Source organism: Nanorana parkeri, unplaced genomic scaffold, assembly GCF_000935625.1.
Source record: "Nanorana parkeri isolate BGI_ZX_2015 unplaced genomic scaffold, ASM93562v1 scaffold666, whole genome shotgun sequence".
NCBI classification, from domain to species: Eukaryota; Metazoa; Chordata; class Amphibia; order Anura; family Dicroglossidae; genus Nanorana; species Nanorana parkeri.
Window position 1 is genome coordinate 308,458 of NW_017306934.1, and position 16,205 is coordinate 324,662.

The window sequence follows — 16,205 nt, forward strand, 5'->3', positions numbered from 1 at the left end:
AGTAAAGGCTATTAAAGCTGCAAAGGGTGAGGGTGAGAACTTTATATTAATGTCCATGGTTTTGGAAGAGGATTTCAAATAAGCTTATATACTGTAGATGTGATGCAAAGGTGTCAACAAAGTTGGGCCATATAGGAAGGTCTTATCCAACAAGTCATCATCATCTAAATAAGGGAAGAAATTCATATTTATTGTAGAGAATGCTACAGTGTAGGGATGCACCGAAATTTCGGCCGCTGAAACATATTGGCCGAAAATGGCACTTTTGGCAAAATGCCGAAAGTGCCATCTTTCGGCCGAAATAGAGGTGCATCCCTGCTTTTTCTCCTCCCCGCTGGGCGCTGCTCTGTGTCCCAGTGAGGAGGAGAGAAACGGTCACAGGAGGCCAAGCAGTGGAGGGGGGAGGAGAACGCTGTGAGTGGCCGGCCTCTCTTCTCCCGCACTGCTCAGCCTCCCGTGACAGACTAGGAGAGCGGCGGTGTGAGACAGCTGTCTCCGCCCCCACACCGCCGCTCTCCTCACCGCACCACCCTGCTTAGCCTCCTGTGACAGATCAGAAGAGCGACGGTGTGGTGGGCGGAGACAGTTGTCAGCTGTCACAGGAGAATGGGCCGGCGGTGTGGGCCTGTTATTCATTCATAACAAGGGCTGCAGAAAAAGAGATTAAGGACTCTGTGTTCTCAATCTCTTTTTCTATTTTAAAAGGGAAATATCAGGGGTCTGTTTAGACCCCTAATATTTGCCAGAAGCCCCCAAAAGTAAAGTAAAAAAAAATTAAAACATTTATAAAAAATAAATACAAATTAAATATAAAACAATTAAAACGTTTATAAAAAATAAATAACAATAAAATACTAAAAACAATTTGAAGAAGTTAGAAAAAAAAAAAAATTTTTGGTTTCGGCCTGACATTTTTTTTCATTTTGGTGCACCTCTACTACAATGCTTTCTTTTTTGTTAAAAAGTTATTCTCCACTGGTCTCCCCTGCAGTCTAGATCCAAGCATGGAGAATCACTGCAACCTTAGCATGGCTAGAAGAGTGATTGGGTGAAAGTTGAACTACTGATGCCACTCCAACTCTTTCTATACTCCTATAGAGCATCCACAATGAACACAGACAATATAAATACAGTATCAATCATTCAGGGCAAAGTATCTCTAATTTTCAAGGACCCTTATACAATCACGATGGGGAAAGTCTGTTTGCATGAGTGGCAAGTCATGTGCCTCTCCACCCAAAATTAAGATATCAGTCCTGGATTTATTTATTCTTAATTTTGATTGGTAGTTATCTACAGTATGTCTCCTGAGGCCTACATCTGTTTCATTGTTCCCTCTAGAACAGTCTCACTTCAGTGCTGATGTAATGAAACATTCTCAGTGACTGCTTGGGACAAGCATAGCGATAAAGTACTCTCACACTTTTACAGCATGCTTGTTCTGGGTCTGTGACGCGAGTATTAAAGTAAGGCAAAGCTAGGCAGCTAGCATTTTCAGAAGAGGGCCAGCAGTGGTTGCCCCCATTCATCTCCTTTAACAGGTGTAGAGTAGAGAAACACTGTCATTTAGGGCAAAGTGACAGTGTCTTTGCAAAGCAACCCAACCCACTGATACTCCCCTTGAGCTGCACTCTACTCCCTCAGTTTCCTCCATTCCCATAATACCTGGCATCAGCTGACACTGGGGATTTTAGTGGTGGCGATTGGGGAGTGCTGGTGTGAATACCATTGGGTTTGAGGGACACACCTTTGCAGGGCTACAATCACTTTGTCCTTAAAGGAAACGGTGACAGCTTCTCTTTAAGAAAATTAGAGCTGTCACTATTGCCCTGGCCTGCTGACTGTCCAGGAAAGGTGGAGCAGCATGATAATGAATCAGCACTGTGATCCCCCCTCCTGCAAGCATTGCCCCTTTGTAACAACACTGTGAAATACCAAATAGATTATTAAGCTGACCATAAATCAGTCTCTCTTCAGTCTCTCAGAGTGTTGTTATACCATGCAATATGCTGGGCTGAATGTCTATACATTAGCTCCAAACTGTCTATATTTAATGAATTTTAATAAATATGTAACCACTTTAAACTCCTCATGTATGCCTTGCCCCGCCCTTTTAGATTGTAAGCCCTCACTGGCAGGGCCCTCCTTACCATCTTGTATTGAATTGTATTGTGATTGTCTTCCTTATATTGTAAAGCGCTGCACAAACTGTTGGCGCTATATACATCCTGTGTAATAATAATAACAGTGTGTGTTTGTGTGTATGTGTGTGAAGTTTAGCTTTAAAGGCAAAAAAACTCAATCAAATAACATGTAAAAGTAAAAAACAACAATCACAAAAAACATGTCATTTTGGTGAATGTCTGAGTAGATGATTGCGTCTAGCGGCAAATGGTTTGCAGACCACTAATGGTCAAGGGGTGAATGGTTTAGAATTAGAACCACTGTTCCTGAGAAGTCCCCGAGAGAGGTCAACTAAAGTCACAGGTATATCCACAAAACCAAGAGTGGTTTATAGGCGAAAGATAAGAGACGCTTTTAGTCAGTGGTTAAAGGACTGAAAATAATATGTACTATGAGGTATTGGAAAGACACTGCCATGTCTTCCTGTACTACATCTTCCTCTTTTAACTAAGTAAAACAAACTTTATCATAATGTCATAAGGTTGCTAAGGGTCAAGTTATCTCAAAATCGTATTTACACATGTAAGAAGTTTCCGATGTGCTTAAAGGGTTATTAAACCCTCACGTTTTTTTGCAGATATCTATGGCTAGCAAGCAGTAGAGATATGCAGTAGAGTCTCCGCTGCATGCTCCCGTCCGCACATCTGAAGAGTCTTGTGCGGCCGCAAAGGATCTTGGGGCGGGCGCATGCGCAGTTCAGATGTTCGGCCGGGAGATGGGGAGAGACACAAGGTAAGTCAATGGAGCAGACAGACTCCGTGTGACATCAGAGAAGAGGAGGACAGAGGAGTCGACGCTGGATCCGAGACCCGCACCAGAGCTGGAGGGACAGATGAAAAGGACAGTAAAGAAGAAGATGATCGAATAAAGAGGCATCATTTAAGGTAAGTCCTTACACTAACATTGGGTGGGGGGGGAAAAAATTGCCTTTAATGTAACTTTAAAGTGCATTTCCACTTTTGCAGTCAAATTAGAGAAAACCCCTCTATATGTTTGTTATGTGTTCCCATTCACACAGCATACCAAAAAGTAATTTTTTACAAATATTTCTTACTTTTTTCTTAGATATTTTGTTGCAGCAGGCAACATGGCCGATTCCAAGTTTTTCTCAGCACCTTCACATTGATCTGTACTTATAGAAAACTTAGGACTGAAATGTAAGGACTGTTTTTCTCTCAGTAACTTCATTAACATATGAATGTAGAAGCCAGGGTTGTAATCATTTAACCCATCACAGCCCCTTTTAACATTATGAAGGAGTAGCAAGTAGAAATTTTATCCCTTAAAAAGTAAAGACAATTTAAACTGCAAAAAGCAGTTAACATTTTTTTTTTAACCTTTGGGAACATGTAACAAATATAAAATAGGTGTTATGCCAATTTGGCTGCAAAAGAGGGAATACACTTTAACTGCCTGCCAGCCGGCCGTTGAGCGGAGCATCCTAGATCTGGGCGGGTGTATTTACACGTCCCGTCAGCCACGCCCCCCTCGCGCGCGAGTGTGAACCTGCCCAAATTTAAAACCAGGCAGCGATGTTGGTTTACATACAAGTGATCTGCCGCCTATAGAGCCGGCGGATCACTTGTATAAGGTACCGTTGTGTGCGCCCCCCCCTTCGCAGCCCCCCCCCTCGCTGGTCCCGGGCTCCGCTGTGCTCGGTGCGAGCCCGGGACCAGCATAGTGGCTCTGTGACAGGGGATCAGAGGGAGATCACGTCTGCATTCTGCTGTCACTCTCCAGCTTCAGAAGCTGGGGAGAAGCTGGCGAAGCAGATCTCTGCTTCAGCAGCTTCTTTGGGGGTCTCCAGGTGAAATTTAAGGGTCTTGGAGAACCCTGATGTCTCCATAAAGAAGACCTGTCATGTAAATTGGTTATCACATTGGGGGCTTCTTAGAAAAAAAAAAAATAGGAAAAAAAATTAAAGTTGCAAAAAAACAAAAACAATTAAAGTTATACATGAAAAATAAATAAATATATTTTTAAAAGTCCCCACCCATACATGCATGCAAACATGCGTCAGGTGCGCATACGTGCATCGAAAGCGACTATTGCGCCCATTACCCCGAACATGTTACATATCTCCGCGAACATCGCAGTGAGAGCAATAATTCTAGGGCCATTAATCACTGATCACACTAAACTGATGAACGGTAAAAGCTTTTAAAGTGTTGCCTACGGTCAATTTTGGGTATTGTAGTTTTTTGCGATTTCGCGGGTGCGTGCAATTTTAAAGCTTGAAATGTTTGGTGTCTATTTACTCGATGTGACCCCGTCTTTTATATTTTACCAAAAAATTGGGTAATAATAATTGTATTATAACAATGTAAAAAAAAAGTAATTTTTCTTTCATATAGTAAGTGGTGATTAAATACCACCAAAAGAAAGCTCTATCTGTCCCCAAAAATTGTATAAAATGCATTTCAGTACAGCGTTGCATGACGGAATAAATGTCAAAGTACCGCAGCGCTGAATACTAAAAAATGGCCTGGACAAGAAGGGGGTGTAAACACAGCGGTCAGCAAGTGATTAAAGTACATCTAAAGACTGCTGTGTGACATTCTAAACAGGTCCCAATGACAGGTACTATGTGCAAGCTTCTTAAATGACAAAGAAATCCTTTACTTTCCCTGGCTGAGCCAAATATAGAGCATCTTTACCTTATTTTCCTTCTGAACAGAATTTTCCTTAGTCGAGCTTTGCACTATAGGACGTGTTGTTTCATTTATCGGCTCATCTAAATGGGCAGAAAATAAATATTTTAACACTGAAAAAAGTTTGCTAAACTGCAAAAAAAAAATCAGTTTATATTTTACCCTTTAAAGTATATCTAAACCAAACATTAAATGTAATATATTTCATCTTACCAGTCCTTAGATGTGGTGGCTGCATTAGGTTTCTTTTCTCAGGGTTTATTACTTTACCCCATTCACACTTGGCGATTCGCAAATTGCGTGTTTGTCGCGCGATTTGCATTTTGCGCGATATCGCGCAAATGCTTGCAAATCTGCTCCAAAAAGGGTCCTGCTGTAGCGACACACCACCCGCGACAGCAGGACCCTTTGCCCCATTGCAAAGCATTGAAGAGCGATATCGCGTGGTAAATAGCCGCGATATCGCGGGAATTACCGCGCGATAAATCACTCAATGTGAACGGGGCCTTACCTAGTGATCCTGCCAGTAACACACATCCTGTCCTCGGGGGACATCACTCACCCCTAGGCCACTCTACTGATTTGGACCACAAACCTCTCTCCCTCTCCTCATCTCAGCAATGTAGTGGGAGGAGTTCTGCAGTTCATGAATTAGAAAGGCTTATAACTTTATTTGAGATTTCAGTTGTGTGCACAGGAAGGTACAAAGACATTGGATTTCTGGCAGATTCAACAGATATTTTTCTGTACGTGTCTGAAAAAAAAAGAAACCTAACGCAGCCACAACATCTGCAAGGACTGCTGCGATATATTAAATTTTTGTTCTTGGGTTTAGATATGCTATAAATAAGAATTTATTATATACAAGTGACTATTATTAGGCATGGAGGAACAGCAGTCACAGCAGCTGTGGCTGACAGCAGAAAAGCCTGTGAAGCCTGTAACTAAGCTTAGGTTCACACCCGCACTACACTGCACAACACCCGGCACGCGCGTCCTGGGTGCCGTGCAGTCCTGCACAATGCAGGCAGCAATTGCCGCGCGGATGTCACCCCATTCAAATCAATGGGGCCGTTCAGCAATTGCTGCCCCATTGATTTGAATGGGGTGACATCCGCGCAGCATTTGTAGAAAAAAGGTACAAGTACCTTTTTTTTTGCGATACACGACCTGCGGCTGTTTTAGTGTTCGGATGCACAGGCGGAATCGTGGCGGGAAACCGAATGGGGTGCCATTCGAAAATAATGGCACCCACAGCGCGATCGGTTCACACCCTGGCGACTCTTGACCGCATGGCAATCTGCGCGGAATCGTGCATGATTGCCGCGCAGTGAGGTGTCGCCTAGGTGTGAACCTACCCTGAAAGTTGGGGGACCTCTGAAATCTTAGTCAGGCACCCTCCCTATAGCGCCTGCTATTCAGCAATGACACAAAATGTCTGGGTTTACTTTATCTTGATTGAAGGGTGAATGCTTTATTTTTATCTGGACTTCAGCATTAAGAATGATCATAGAAACATAGAAACATCTAAACGCCAGCTTACAGAATGTCCATGTGTACCCTTGGTGAGAACAGAAAAGGTAGACCCAAGACTTTCCTAAGATGCCCACAGACAAAACAAGGCAGTTGAAGATGCAACTACCAAATGAGTGTTTAAAGGTGAACTCCAGGCATGTTCATTTTGCTTAAGGGAATTGGAATCAGAACAATACTTTATTCCTTGCCGCCTGGCAGTTGGCACTCACTGGAGGACTGCTGGCCCTGCATTGTACATGATAACAATGGAGAGCTGAGACCGAATGAGCACTGGAAAGAAGTAGCTTTGAGGGACCATTGGTATGTAGAGGAAGCACAGGGGAGTAAGGAATAGGGCACATATTTCACCTTCATGTCATGGAATATTTATTTTGGATTATTATGCATTCTTATTGTATGTGTATATATATATAAATATAAATATAGAAGCTATTGGCCTGAGACTGTACTGAATGGGCATATATTTATTGAATGTTAAATTTTGATGAGATCCAATGTTATCTTATTTATCCACAATTTTCTTTATGTCTAATAAATTTTGATATAATTTTATAGTATGTAATAGTTGTACTTATCTCTCCATAAACCCTTTTTTCCCCTTATGTTGTATTCAGATACTTCACCTTAAAAACTGGAGAACCAGCACACGATGATCTTTCACAGAAATTCAAACTTTATTCCACATACATCTATACAAAAAACAACTGCTGACGTGTTTCTGCCTTACTCGGCCTTAAAGTGACATTAAAGTCACATTTTTTCCCCTCCCCCCAATGTTAATGTCAGCACTTACCTTAAATGATGTCTCTTAATCCGATCTTCTTCTTCTTTCCTGTCCTTTTCATCTGTCCCTCCAGCGCTGCTGCGGGTCTCCGATCCAGCGCTGACTCCTCTATCCTCACTGGGACTTCCTGTCCCACGGAGTCTGCAAGATGCTTTGCGGTCGCCCGAGAATTTTCACATTTTCGGACGGGAGTGCGCGGGGAAGACACAGGTAAGCATTGACCTCTTTTAAAGCGGTCTCTTTTTTTTTTTTTACACTTTTTGCATATATCTACGAGGCTTTAATTATACTTTAAATGTAAGCTGGGGGCTACGACTAAGGCCGAAACGTGTCAGCGGGTGTTTTTTGCATAGATGCATGTGGACTAAAGTTTGAACTTTTTTGGAAGATCATTGTGTGCTGGTTCTACAGATATTGAGCCTATCACTCCAGAAGAGAGTCATCTGGGTAACTAATGTGTATTACAAGGATACATGATAGGGGTGAGCCGTGCGCTTTGTGTTTCTAGTCTTCATGTATTTCATCCCTATATGAAACAAGCATTTAAAGTCCAACTTTTGGACAACAAAAAAAAAAATGCACACAAAAACGATGAAAGAAAAAATTGCATTCATTATTTTTTGCACTGAAGCGTGCAAAGCATTGCATCCGTGATCAGTAGATTGCAGGTTCAATGCACAGGCTCTCGCAGACTGTTCCTCCAGCCCCAGCTATATAAATACCTGTAAGAAATAAAGTAAATATGATGTAACAACTCACCTGTAATTGCAGGAATACTTTCAGCAGAATGTACTTCTGGACCGCTTGATTCAGCAGGAACATTATCTGTCATCTGCTTTACAAAAATAAGAAAATACATTTTTTGTCAGCATTCTTTGAAATATTAGTAAAATATCAATTCTCTCCATATTCAAGCCATAGTAACGGATTGAAAGATCTTCTCAATTGTGATACTTCCATCCACAGTTTTCTTGAGACAGGACTCTTAGAACAAGGTCAGTACTTTAAATACTGCTAGTATGATCAGAATAAACAGTAAGGGGAATTTATCAAAACTGGAGCAGGCAAAATCTGGAGCAGATGTGCATGGCAACCAATCAGCTTCTCTCTCTCATTTTCAAGTCCCAACTGAGCAAACTGAAAAGAAATGCTGATTGGTTGCCATGGGCAACTGCTCCCATTTCTGTCTGCTCCGGTTTTGATAAATTCCCCCCAGTATGTGTTAATAAACAAAATTTCCATTCTGTAATCCAGATTTCAAAATGTTCGTTCAATTTTCTAACAGGTAATGGAGATAAATTGACGGTCGTTTTCAAAAAAATTGAAAGTTAGAATTTTTAAAATAATTTCTTATCTAAACAAATACAATTCTAACAGTTGAATGTTGCCGTCCGTCAGGAAAATCGAAGGTATTGTAAAGCACATGTGCTAGGAAAACTTTTATCTGGAAGTAGAACTTCTGTGGTTGTTGGTTTAAACAATTATGTATGTAATAGAATGCAAATAAAGGTTTGTGTAAGTCTTTAAAGGAGAACTATGAGGTGAGTGATTTCTTCTCATCCTCATAGTTAGAGCCGACGTGTGACAATGAAACTGTCACACGTCGGCTCAATAGATCGGGAAGTGAGCAGACACATACCGTTGCTCGCTCAATTCTCAATCATCTCCCTGTAGAGAGCGGTGACTGTCGGTCACCGTTCCCCGCAGGGATTCCCCCCTCCCCTCTCTGATCCTTCAGCGCTGAGTGGAGGAATGGATGGGGGAGGGGGCGGACACAGCTGGCTCTGACTCTAGATAGGCAGAGCCCACTGTCAATCAGCCAGCTGGGTGGATCTCGACAGTATTGTCGGGATCCGTCCCGGCTGCGGCGCTCTCAGCATATACCGGGCAATAGCCTGCTACATATTGAGTTTTGGTTCACGGGGGAAGTTAGTATATGTTCTCCCGTGACCCTAAAGAGATTTATGGCAAAAAAAGGTTACCCCATACTTTTTTAAGTATATTGTGTATGCATAAGCAGATTTATAAGTATATTCTAGTACAGGAGTAGTGAATTAAAATACAAGGAAAGTCTCCAAGAATCGTACTCCTGACCGTAAAGATCGTATCTGAGTGAGTATCCTAGTGGTGAGTGCGGCGGTGACAAATGGATGGCGCCGGTGTCCTATATTCTTCTGTTAAAATGCAAGGAGGTCTGGTAAATAAAATCTTCATTGAGTAGATCTGAACAGAACGGTCACTCAGTCTATGTCTGTACCGCAGTCCGCCATTTAGACTGCATTCACACGAGCAGCTGCACTACAATGCACACCTGCTGGTGTGTGTTCCCAGGCACAGTGCCAATCCTAATGCATCACACTGTTTATTTTTTGTTAGAACCCCCTCCCGTTTACATACACGTGCATGCCTTACATGCACGTGTTTAATCGAATCAGATGGTGGGGGTGGCATGGTTGGTTTTAAGTTTTTATTTATTTTATTATTTTTACATTTTTCAAGCACTGAAAGCAGCGCTTCATGCTTCAAAGTTCTCAGAGCACACCGGGGAACAGAAATTCGCCGGTCTGCTCCTGCTCTCCATCCTGACACTGTGTGCCATGGTCCCAGACCCCCCAGAGAAGCAGGGGGTCCCAAAGACCATGCCAAGGGGTGCGGCACAATCGCAGGCTAGTACAAGTTTCAATCGCAGTCCAGACCGAACCACCACTCAGTCCTTGTCCGGGTGGCGGTTCGCCATTTAGTGACCGCTGCTCTGGTATTTGCAATGTATCCACTATAACCCGATGGACTCATGTACTTAGAATGTACATACATATCGAACTTTTTTTACAGCTTTCAAACAAAATTTTCCCTCAGTGATGGCATCATTAAACAGTTTTTCTGAAATACGCACTAATTGTCGATCAAAACTTTAATCTTGTATGGTGAGCTTAAAGCTGTACTCCAACTTTGTATATCTGCCTAAAAGATGTTCCACATTATCGCTTTCCTCTAATGTTGTTTACTCAATGGCCAGCATTTAAGGTGGCCGCCACGAGTCTGTTTACACTGTTATGATGTTACATAAGTGTATACATCAACAATATGTTTACATGTAACCAGAATGTGTGGTTATGATGATGTTTTATTGTGACAAAACTTGAAAACCAATAAAATCTTTTGAAAAGTAAAAAAAAAATGTTTTGAAGGCTATACTGTAGAGCTGATTTTATTTGCTGCAGTAAATGAACACTTAAAGGAGAACTATGAGGTGAGTGCGTTTCACTCACCTGATAGTTCTGGCCGACCTGTGACAATGAGACTGTCACAGGTCGGCTCAGTAGATTGGGAGGTGAGCGAACACATACCGGCGTTCGCTCACCTCTCGATCCTGTCACGGCTCTCTGTCGTGACAGGGGGAGGGGCTGGATTCCCCTCACCCCGCTCCGATCCACCAACGCTGACTGGCGGAACGGAAAGCGGAGGCGGCGGGTACAGCTGGCTCTGCCTCTAGATAGGCAGAGCCAGCTGTCACTCACGCAGCTGGGCGGATCCAGACATAATTGTCGGGATCCGTTTCAGCTGCGGCATCTTAGTATACCGCGAGCTGTAGCTCGCGGTATACTGAGCTTAGGGTGACGGAAGGACGCTAATTTGTGTTCTCCCATTACCCTAAGGTGAACTATGGGGAAAATCCCTAACCCCATAGTTCTCCTTTAATCACTGATAACACTAAACTGATGAACAGTAAAAGCGTTTTAATCGTCGCCTATGGGCTTTTTTTGCGATTTTGCGGGCGCACGCAATTTTAAGGCTTGGCATGTTTAGTGTCTATTTACCCGACGTGACCCCGACTTTTATGTTTTACTAAAATTATGGGTAAGAATAAATGTTTGATAACATAACGTAGGGAAACTTTATTTTTTTTATATTTATGGTACTTTTTAAATTATATAATAAAAAAAATACTCCCCCCGCCCCCCCGTGGTGATTATATACCTTCTAAAGAAAGCTCTATCTGTTCCCCACATTTTTTAACATAAATTGCAAGGCTATAGTCCGGTCATGCTGACTGGTGACATTTTTGACTGACTGGTGAGACACTATCAAATTTTTCAAGCCCTGCCCATAGTCCTCCTTTAAGCTGCTCATACACCTGACGATTATTGTACGATAATCGCGGGTGATCGCGCGATCGTACGATAATCGTAAGGTGTATGGGCAGCGTGCGACCGCATATACTGTAAGGTCGCACGACTTTCGTCTTACGAGCACACTAGAAAACCTAAGGTTGGTAGCGCGATCGCAAGACGAAATTGGCTCGGGCCGAGTACGCAGGAGCACACTGCCTGCTCACCATTGCAATCATCTGCAAGCCCTCCCCTCAGCAGTCTGCCTGTCCAAGATGGGCAGGTCGTACGAAATTTGAATCACCTTACAACCATTGCACAACGAAAGAAAGAAGCAGCAGACTGATGAGCTCTCTGCTTTCTCCTCCTTTCAGCATGTTTATTGCCAACAAATCAGCACAACTGGTTTCCTCCAAGTCCTGCCCCTCCCTCTCCCAGTCTGAGTTCTGCTCAAATTTAGACACTGACACTGTTTGCATTTAAACATAATAAATTTAAAGTGTCAACAATTACTACAGAGCTGCATCTACACCAGTGCCTACCACATTTAGGAAAGGAAAACCATTATCATTATTCAAAGTGCAATCAATTTTGTTACCTTATTTTCCTGAGGTTCCTCTTGAACTATAGCGGCAGGTACACTGTTCTCTTGCTCCATCTCATTGTTTTCATAGGCTTGTACGGCTTCTTTCACTAAGGTATCCACGCACAGCACATGAAAGCTGAAAGCTAACAATAATAAGGAATGCTTTCAATAAACTCCATGTGGTACACATATCTACAATGCAGTATGGATAATTCTACAAAACTACAAACAATATAGAAATATGTCATTTCTTTCAGGTATATGCAGTAATCCAGTATGAAACAACAATTGCACTTTACTTCTGTGTAGGAGCTTCCTGTAATAAGGACCGGTCACCGCTGCTCTCTCCTCTTGTGGAGGATGACTGGTCTTGTACCCGCCTCCTTTTGTATTTTCTCTGTCAGCTTATAGTAGGTGGACCTGGGACCTTCCCACATCTCTGTTCTCTGTGCAGCCCATTCATTATCTCACCACAACTTTTACAAGCTAATACTTATATTCTTTATTATTTATTACTGGTATTTCTATAGCACCAACAATTTTACGCAGTGCTTTACATTCACATCAGTCCCTGCCCTCAAGGAGCATACAATCTAAGGTTCCTATCTCACATCCATACATATGAGGGCCAATTTAGACAGGAGCCAATTAAACTTCCAGCATGTCTTTGGAGTGTGGGAGGAAACCACTGTACTTAGAGGAAACCCACGCAAGCACTAGGAGAACAAGCAAACTCCTTGCAGATAGTGACCTGGCCGGGATTCGAACCGGGGGCCCCCAGTGCTGCAAGGCAGAAGCCAATGTGCAATTGACGAATATATTTAGAACATTTTTTTTAATGCCTGAAGGCACACACAGTTTTGACAATTCCTTTATTTTTTTACTTTTGTTTACATGTCATTTTTATTCTGTTTGCTACGTCTGCACGGCAGCATTCGGCTATTCACTCTCTGCTTTTTGGCCCCTATGGGAATAGGGGCGGACAGCAGAAACTGAACTGCCAAACCTTCGCCTCAGCCGGTCCAGATGTTGGATCGGCTGAGGCGATTGTGTTCTTCACTTCAGTTTAGCCGAACGCGCTGAGGCTGTTCAGCTCAACCGAAGGGAGCCAAAACCAGTCGATGTTAGGCTGAAAACAGCCGAACGGGATTCGGCTCCCTTCACTTCAGCTCGGTTATTCACTCGGCTGCCTTCAGCCTTTTTACCATAGCTGAACTTCTACAGCAGTAAGCAAAAAAAAAAGTCAAATCATGTGAACTTTATGTGGAATTATCCTCATACCAAGTCTTTTTCATTTCTTTTATACCCAAGTGATAGTGAACAAGTTGGAATATCTGATCATTGTATTCAAACCCATTTTCCTCTGTATAGTTTGTAATTAGACACAAGTGTGGTCATTCATTTCCCTAAGATATGCAGACTTTGCTTCCTGCTTAGAGGTGCTGAGCAATGATTGTGTCTTGCTGGTCCTCTTACCTCAATACAAGCAAGCCAGAAATGGTTTATGTGATTCAAACTACAAAGTTTGACATACTTTTTGTCGTCTCTAAAAATGTGAGACACCCGCACTGCTTCTGCTAGCTAAAGATCATGTGATCTTTGCCTTGCCATTACTGTAGGTCGTATAAGGGAGCTCAGCAACAGTAGTTATGTTTTGGTGACCAGGTACTTTTTCTACTAAAAAATGCATGTGATAATGCTGACATGTATTCTGCAGACTCAAATGAAGTGTGAAAAACATCACTGTTTGCTTTTGTAACACAGATTTTGGTTTTGTAGTAAACGCTTGACTTCCCTAAATTTGTGGTTAAGACCAACCACCAGAGCTCAGGCTGCTCATCCAGCCTCCTCTGTCCAATCAGTGCATCAGAATGACCAACAAAGATGCTCTCGTTCGATTAGGAGTGGCAGATGAGAGGGGCCTAGCTTTAGGGGTAGTGTTTAGCCAACATCAAGAAAGTCAGAACAAGGATTAGAGGTGTGCACAATATACAGTATGTAATAGCAAGTACCAAGTGGTACTATTTTTATATTTAAAAATGTAAAATAGTCAGCTACCTTTGCATGAAAATGTTTATTTAACAATGCAAAGAGCAATGTGAAAAGTGTAAACCTAATAAGGACAAATCAGAATCCATTTTGTCATCTGAGTTTAGCGCCTTGGGTTCTGTTCTCTACATCTCAGCATCGTTGTTTGCATTGCCATAGTCAGTTTGCCAGTAAGTGCTTCATATCAATGTATAAGAGCTGAAAATTCAGGAAAAGACTCACAGGGTTATTCACAAAAGGGTGAAGAGTTTGGAGAAGGCAGGAGAAGTGAACAATCTAGGACAACATAGCTAATTTGGAAAAATTCTCCAATTCAGCTCACTTTCCAGTTCAGCGATGTTGTCCTAGATTGTTCACTTCTCCGGCCTTCTCAGAACTCTTCTCCCTTTAGTGAATAACCCTGTCAATGTTTAGTTTTTTGGGATGAGGAAACTGATTTTGCAGTAAAATGACAAATTTTTCACTGAAACGGAAACTCTCAAAATGTGCTCAAAGGAGAACTATGAGGTGAGTGCTTTTCACTCATCCTCATAGTTCTAGCCGACCTGTGACAAAGAAACTGTCACAGGTCGGCTCAGTAGATCGGGAAGTGAGCGAACACATACCGGCATTCGCTCACTTCTCGATTTTGTCACGGCAGAGAGTTGTGACAGGGGAGGGGCTGGATTCCGCTGACTGGCGGAACGGACGGGGGAGGGGGCGGGTACAGCTGGCTCTGCCTCTAGATAGGCAGAGCCAGCTGTCACTCACGCAGCTGGGCGGATCCAGACATAATTGTCGGGATCTGTTTCAGCTGCTGCGTCTCAGTATACCGCGAGCTGTACCTTGCGGTATACTGCGGCGTCTCAGTATATCGCGAGCTATAGCTCGCGGTATACTGAGCTTAGGGTGACGGGAGGATGCTAGTTTGTGTCCTCCCGTTACCCTTAGGAGAACTATGGGGAAAAGCCCTAACCCTATAGTTCTCCGTTAATGAGGTGCTTAGGTAAAATTAGTTTAAAAAAAAAATCCAACAACTTTTTCTTCTTCATTTGGAGGCTGTTTTTTTAAGGCATGTGTATTTAGGGTTGTTTATTCTATTTTATTTAATATGTGTTTATGAGTTGTTTCCATTTTTTTTATGTATTTGCGTGTTTTTGTGACAAAGCAGAAAGTTTAGTCAGTGTGCATTTTTTTTTCAGTGTCTGGTTTTTCCTTTCTGTGGGAAAAAAAAAGTAAAATAAAAGTAAAATCATAAAGCCAACGAGAGGTCATTTTATTGACACTCGAATGGATCAAGGATAGATGAAAGGAGCTACTGTTATTCTCTGGTGTCATTTAAAGTCCATTGCATGCCAAAAAAAGGCACCTTTATTTCACCTTCCTTATCGATTCTAATGCATTTCACTAAATAATTACATTTTGGAAAAATAGCCAAATTTTCTACATTTCAGGAAAATTAAAACTAAAACCAAAATTAATTTCTCTCATCCCTAATAGTTACAGAAAATGTAGCATTTTGTGGCTAAGACTCCCAACTTTGTGAATGAGACCACCAGCACATGAAAGGCATAACCTATACACCTGGAGATGATACTATACCCTTCGCCAAATGCTTGAGGCAGTTGCTCTTTCCAGAGAAGATCTTCCCAAGAATGCAGCCTTTGATGGGAAACGGAGGAAACGCAGGTGGTGGTGTGTTAGCTGGGGGCGGATTGACAATATCCAACAGTCTATGAACCACATGACCCAGGATGTTGTTATTAGGTACAGATGTTTTCACCCCAGAGTCATCAGATAAAATCCACTCTCCTGACATGGTCTGTAAAGAATCAAGAGAAATGTCATACCACATGGACTGATAAACAGAATATACATACAGTGATTCTTTAAAGTATAAAGATATTCATCTGTGGGAAGAAAACAATGCACTAACCATGATCACAGAAGTGGTAAACTTGTTTTTATTTCTATTTCGAAAGTGAAACTAAACTCAGGAATTAAATCTCAAAAATACATTTGAGTACCTTACCTATTAATAAAAATGTATCGTATTTGTGTATCACTCGGCTGTAGATCCTCAAATCATCTCTGAATAGTTAGGGTTCTTGAGCGCATTTGTAAGATTTAACTCCTGAGTTTAGTGTCACTTTAAAGAACTTTGCTGCTTTGTAGTAAATTAGGTGGCCCAACATCAACCAGGATCTCGTCTACCGTGATAAGCAAAGTTCACCCACGACAGTAAAAAAAACTAAAAACCTAAAAGGGGTGTCAACCATTCCCTACTCGATCCTGCTTAAAAATGCCTTTAGATACTTCAAGATTCA

The 16,205-nt window shown here is 42.1% G+C and overlaps 1 protein-coding gene across 1 annotated transcript in view; it reads right to left on the reverse strand.

Annotated features, from left to right (window-relative positions):
• Positions 1-16,205, reverse strand: part of SPEF2 (sperm flagellar 2) — a 127,684-nt gene that overhangs the window by 57,178 nt on the left and 54,301 nt on the right. Inside the window, exons 11-14 of the mRNA XM_018563455.1 lie at positions 15,481-15,700; positions 11,863-11,993; positions 7,915-7,990; positions 4,842-4,918 (exon numbers count right to left, since the gene is read on the reverse strand). Coding sequence (XP_018418957.1) covers positions 4,842-4,918; positions 7,915-7,990; positions 11,863-11,993; positions 15,481-15,700 — 504 coding nt within the window. The remainder of the gene's footprint in view (positions 1-4,841; positions 4,919-7,914; positions 7,991-11,862; positions 11,994-15,480; positions 15,701-16,205) is intronic.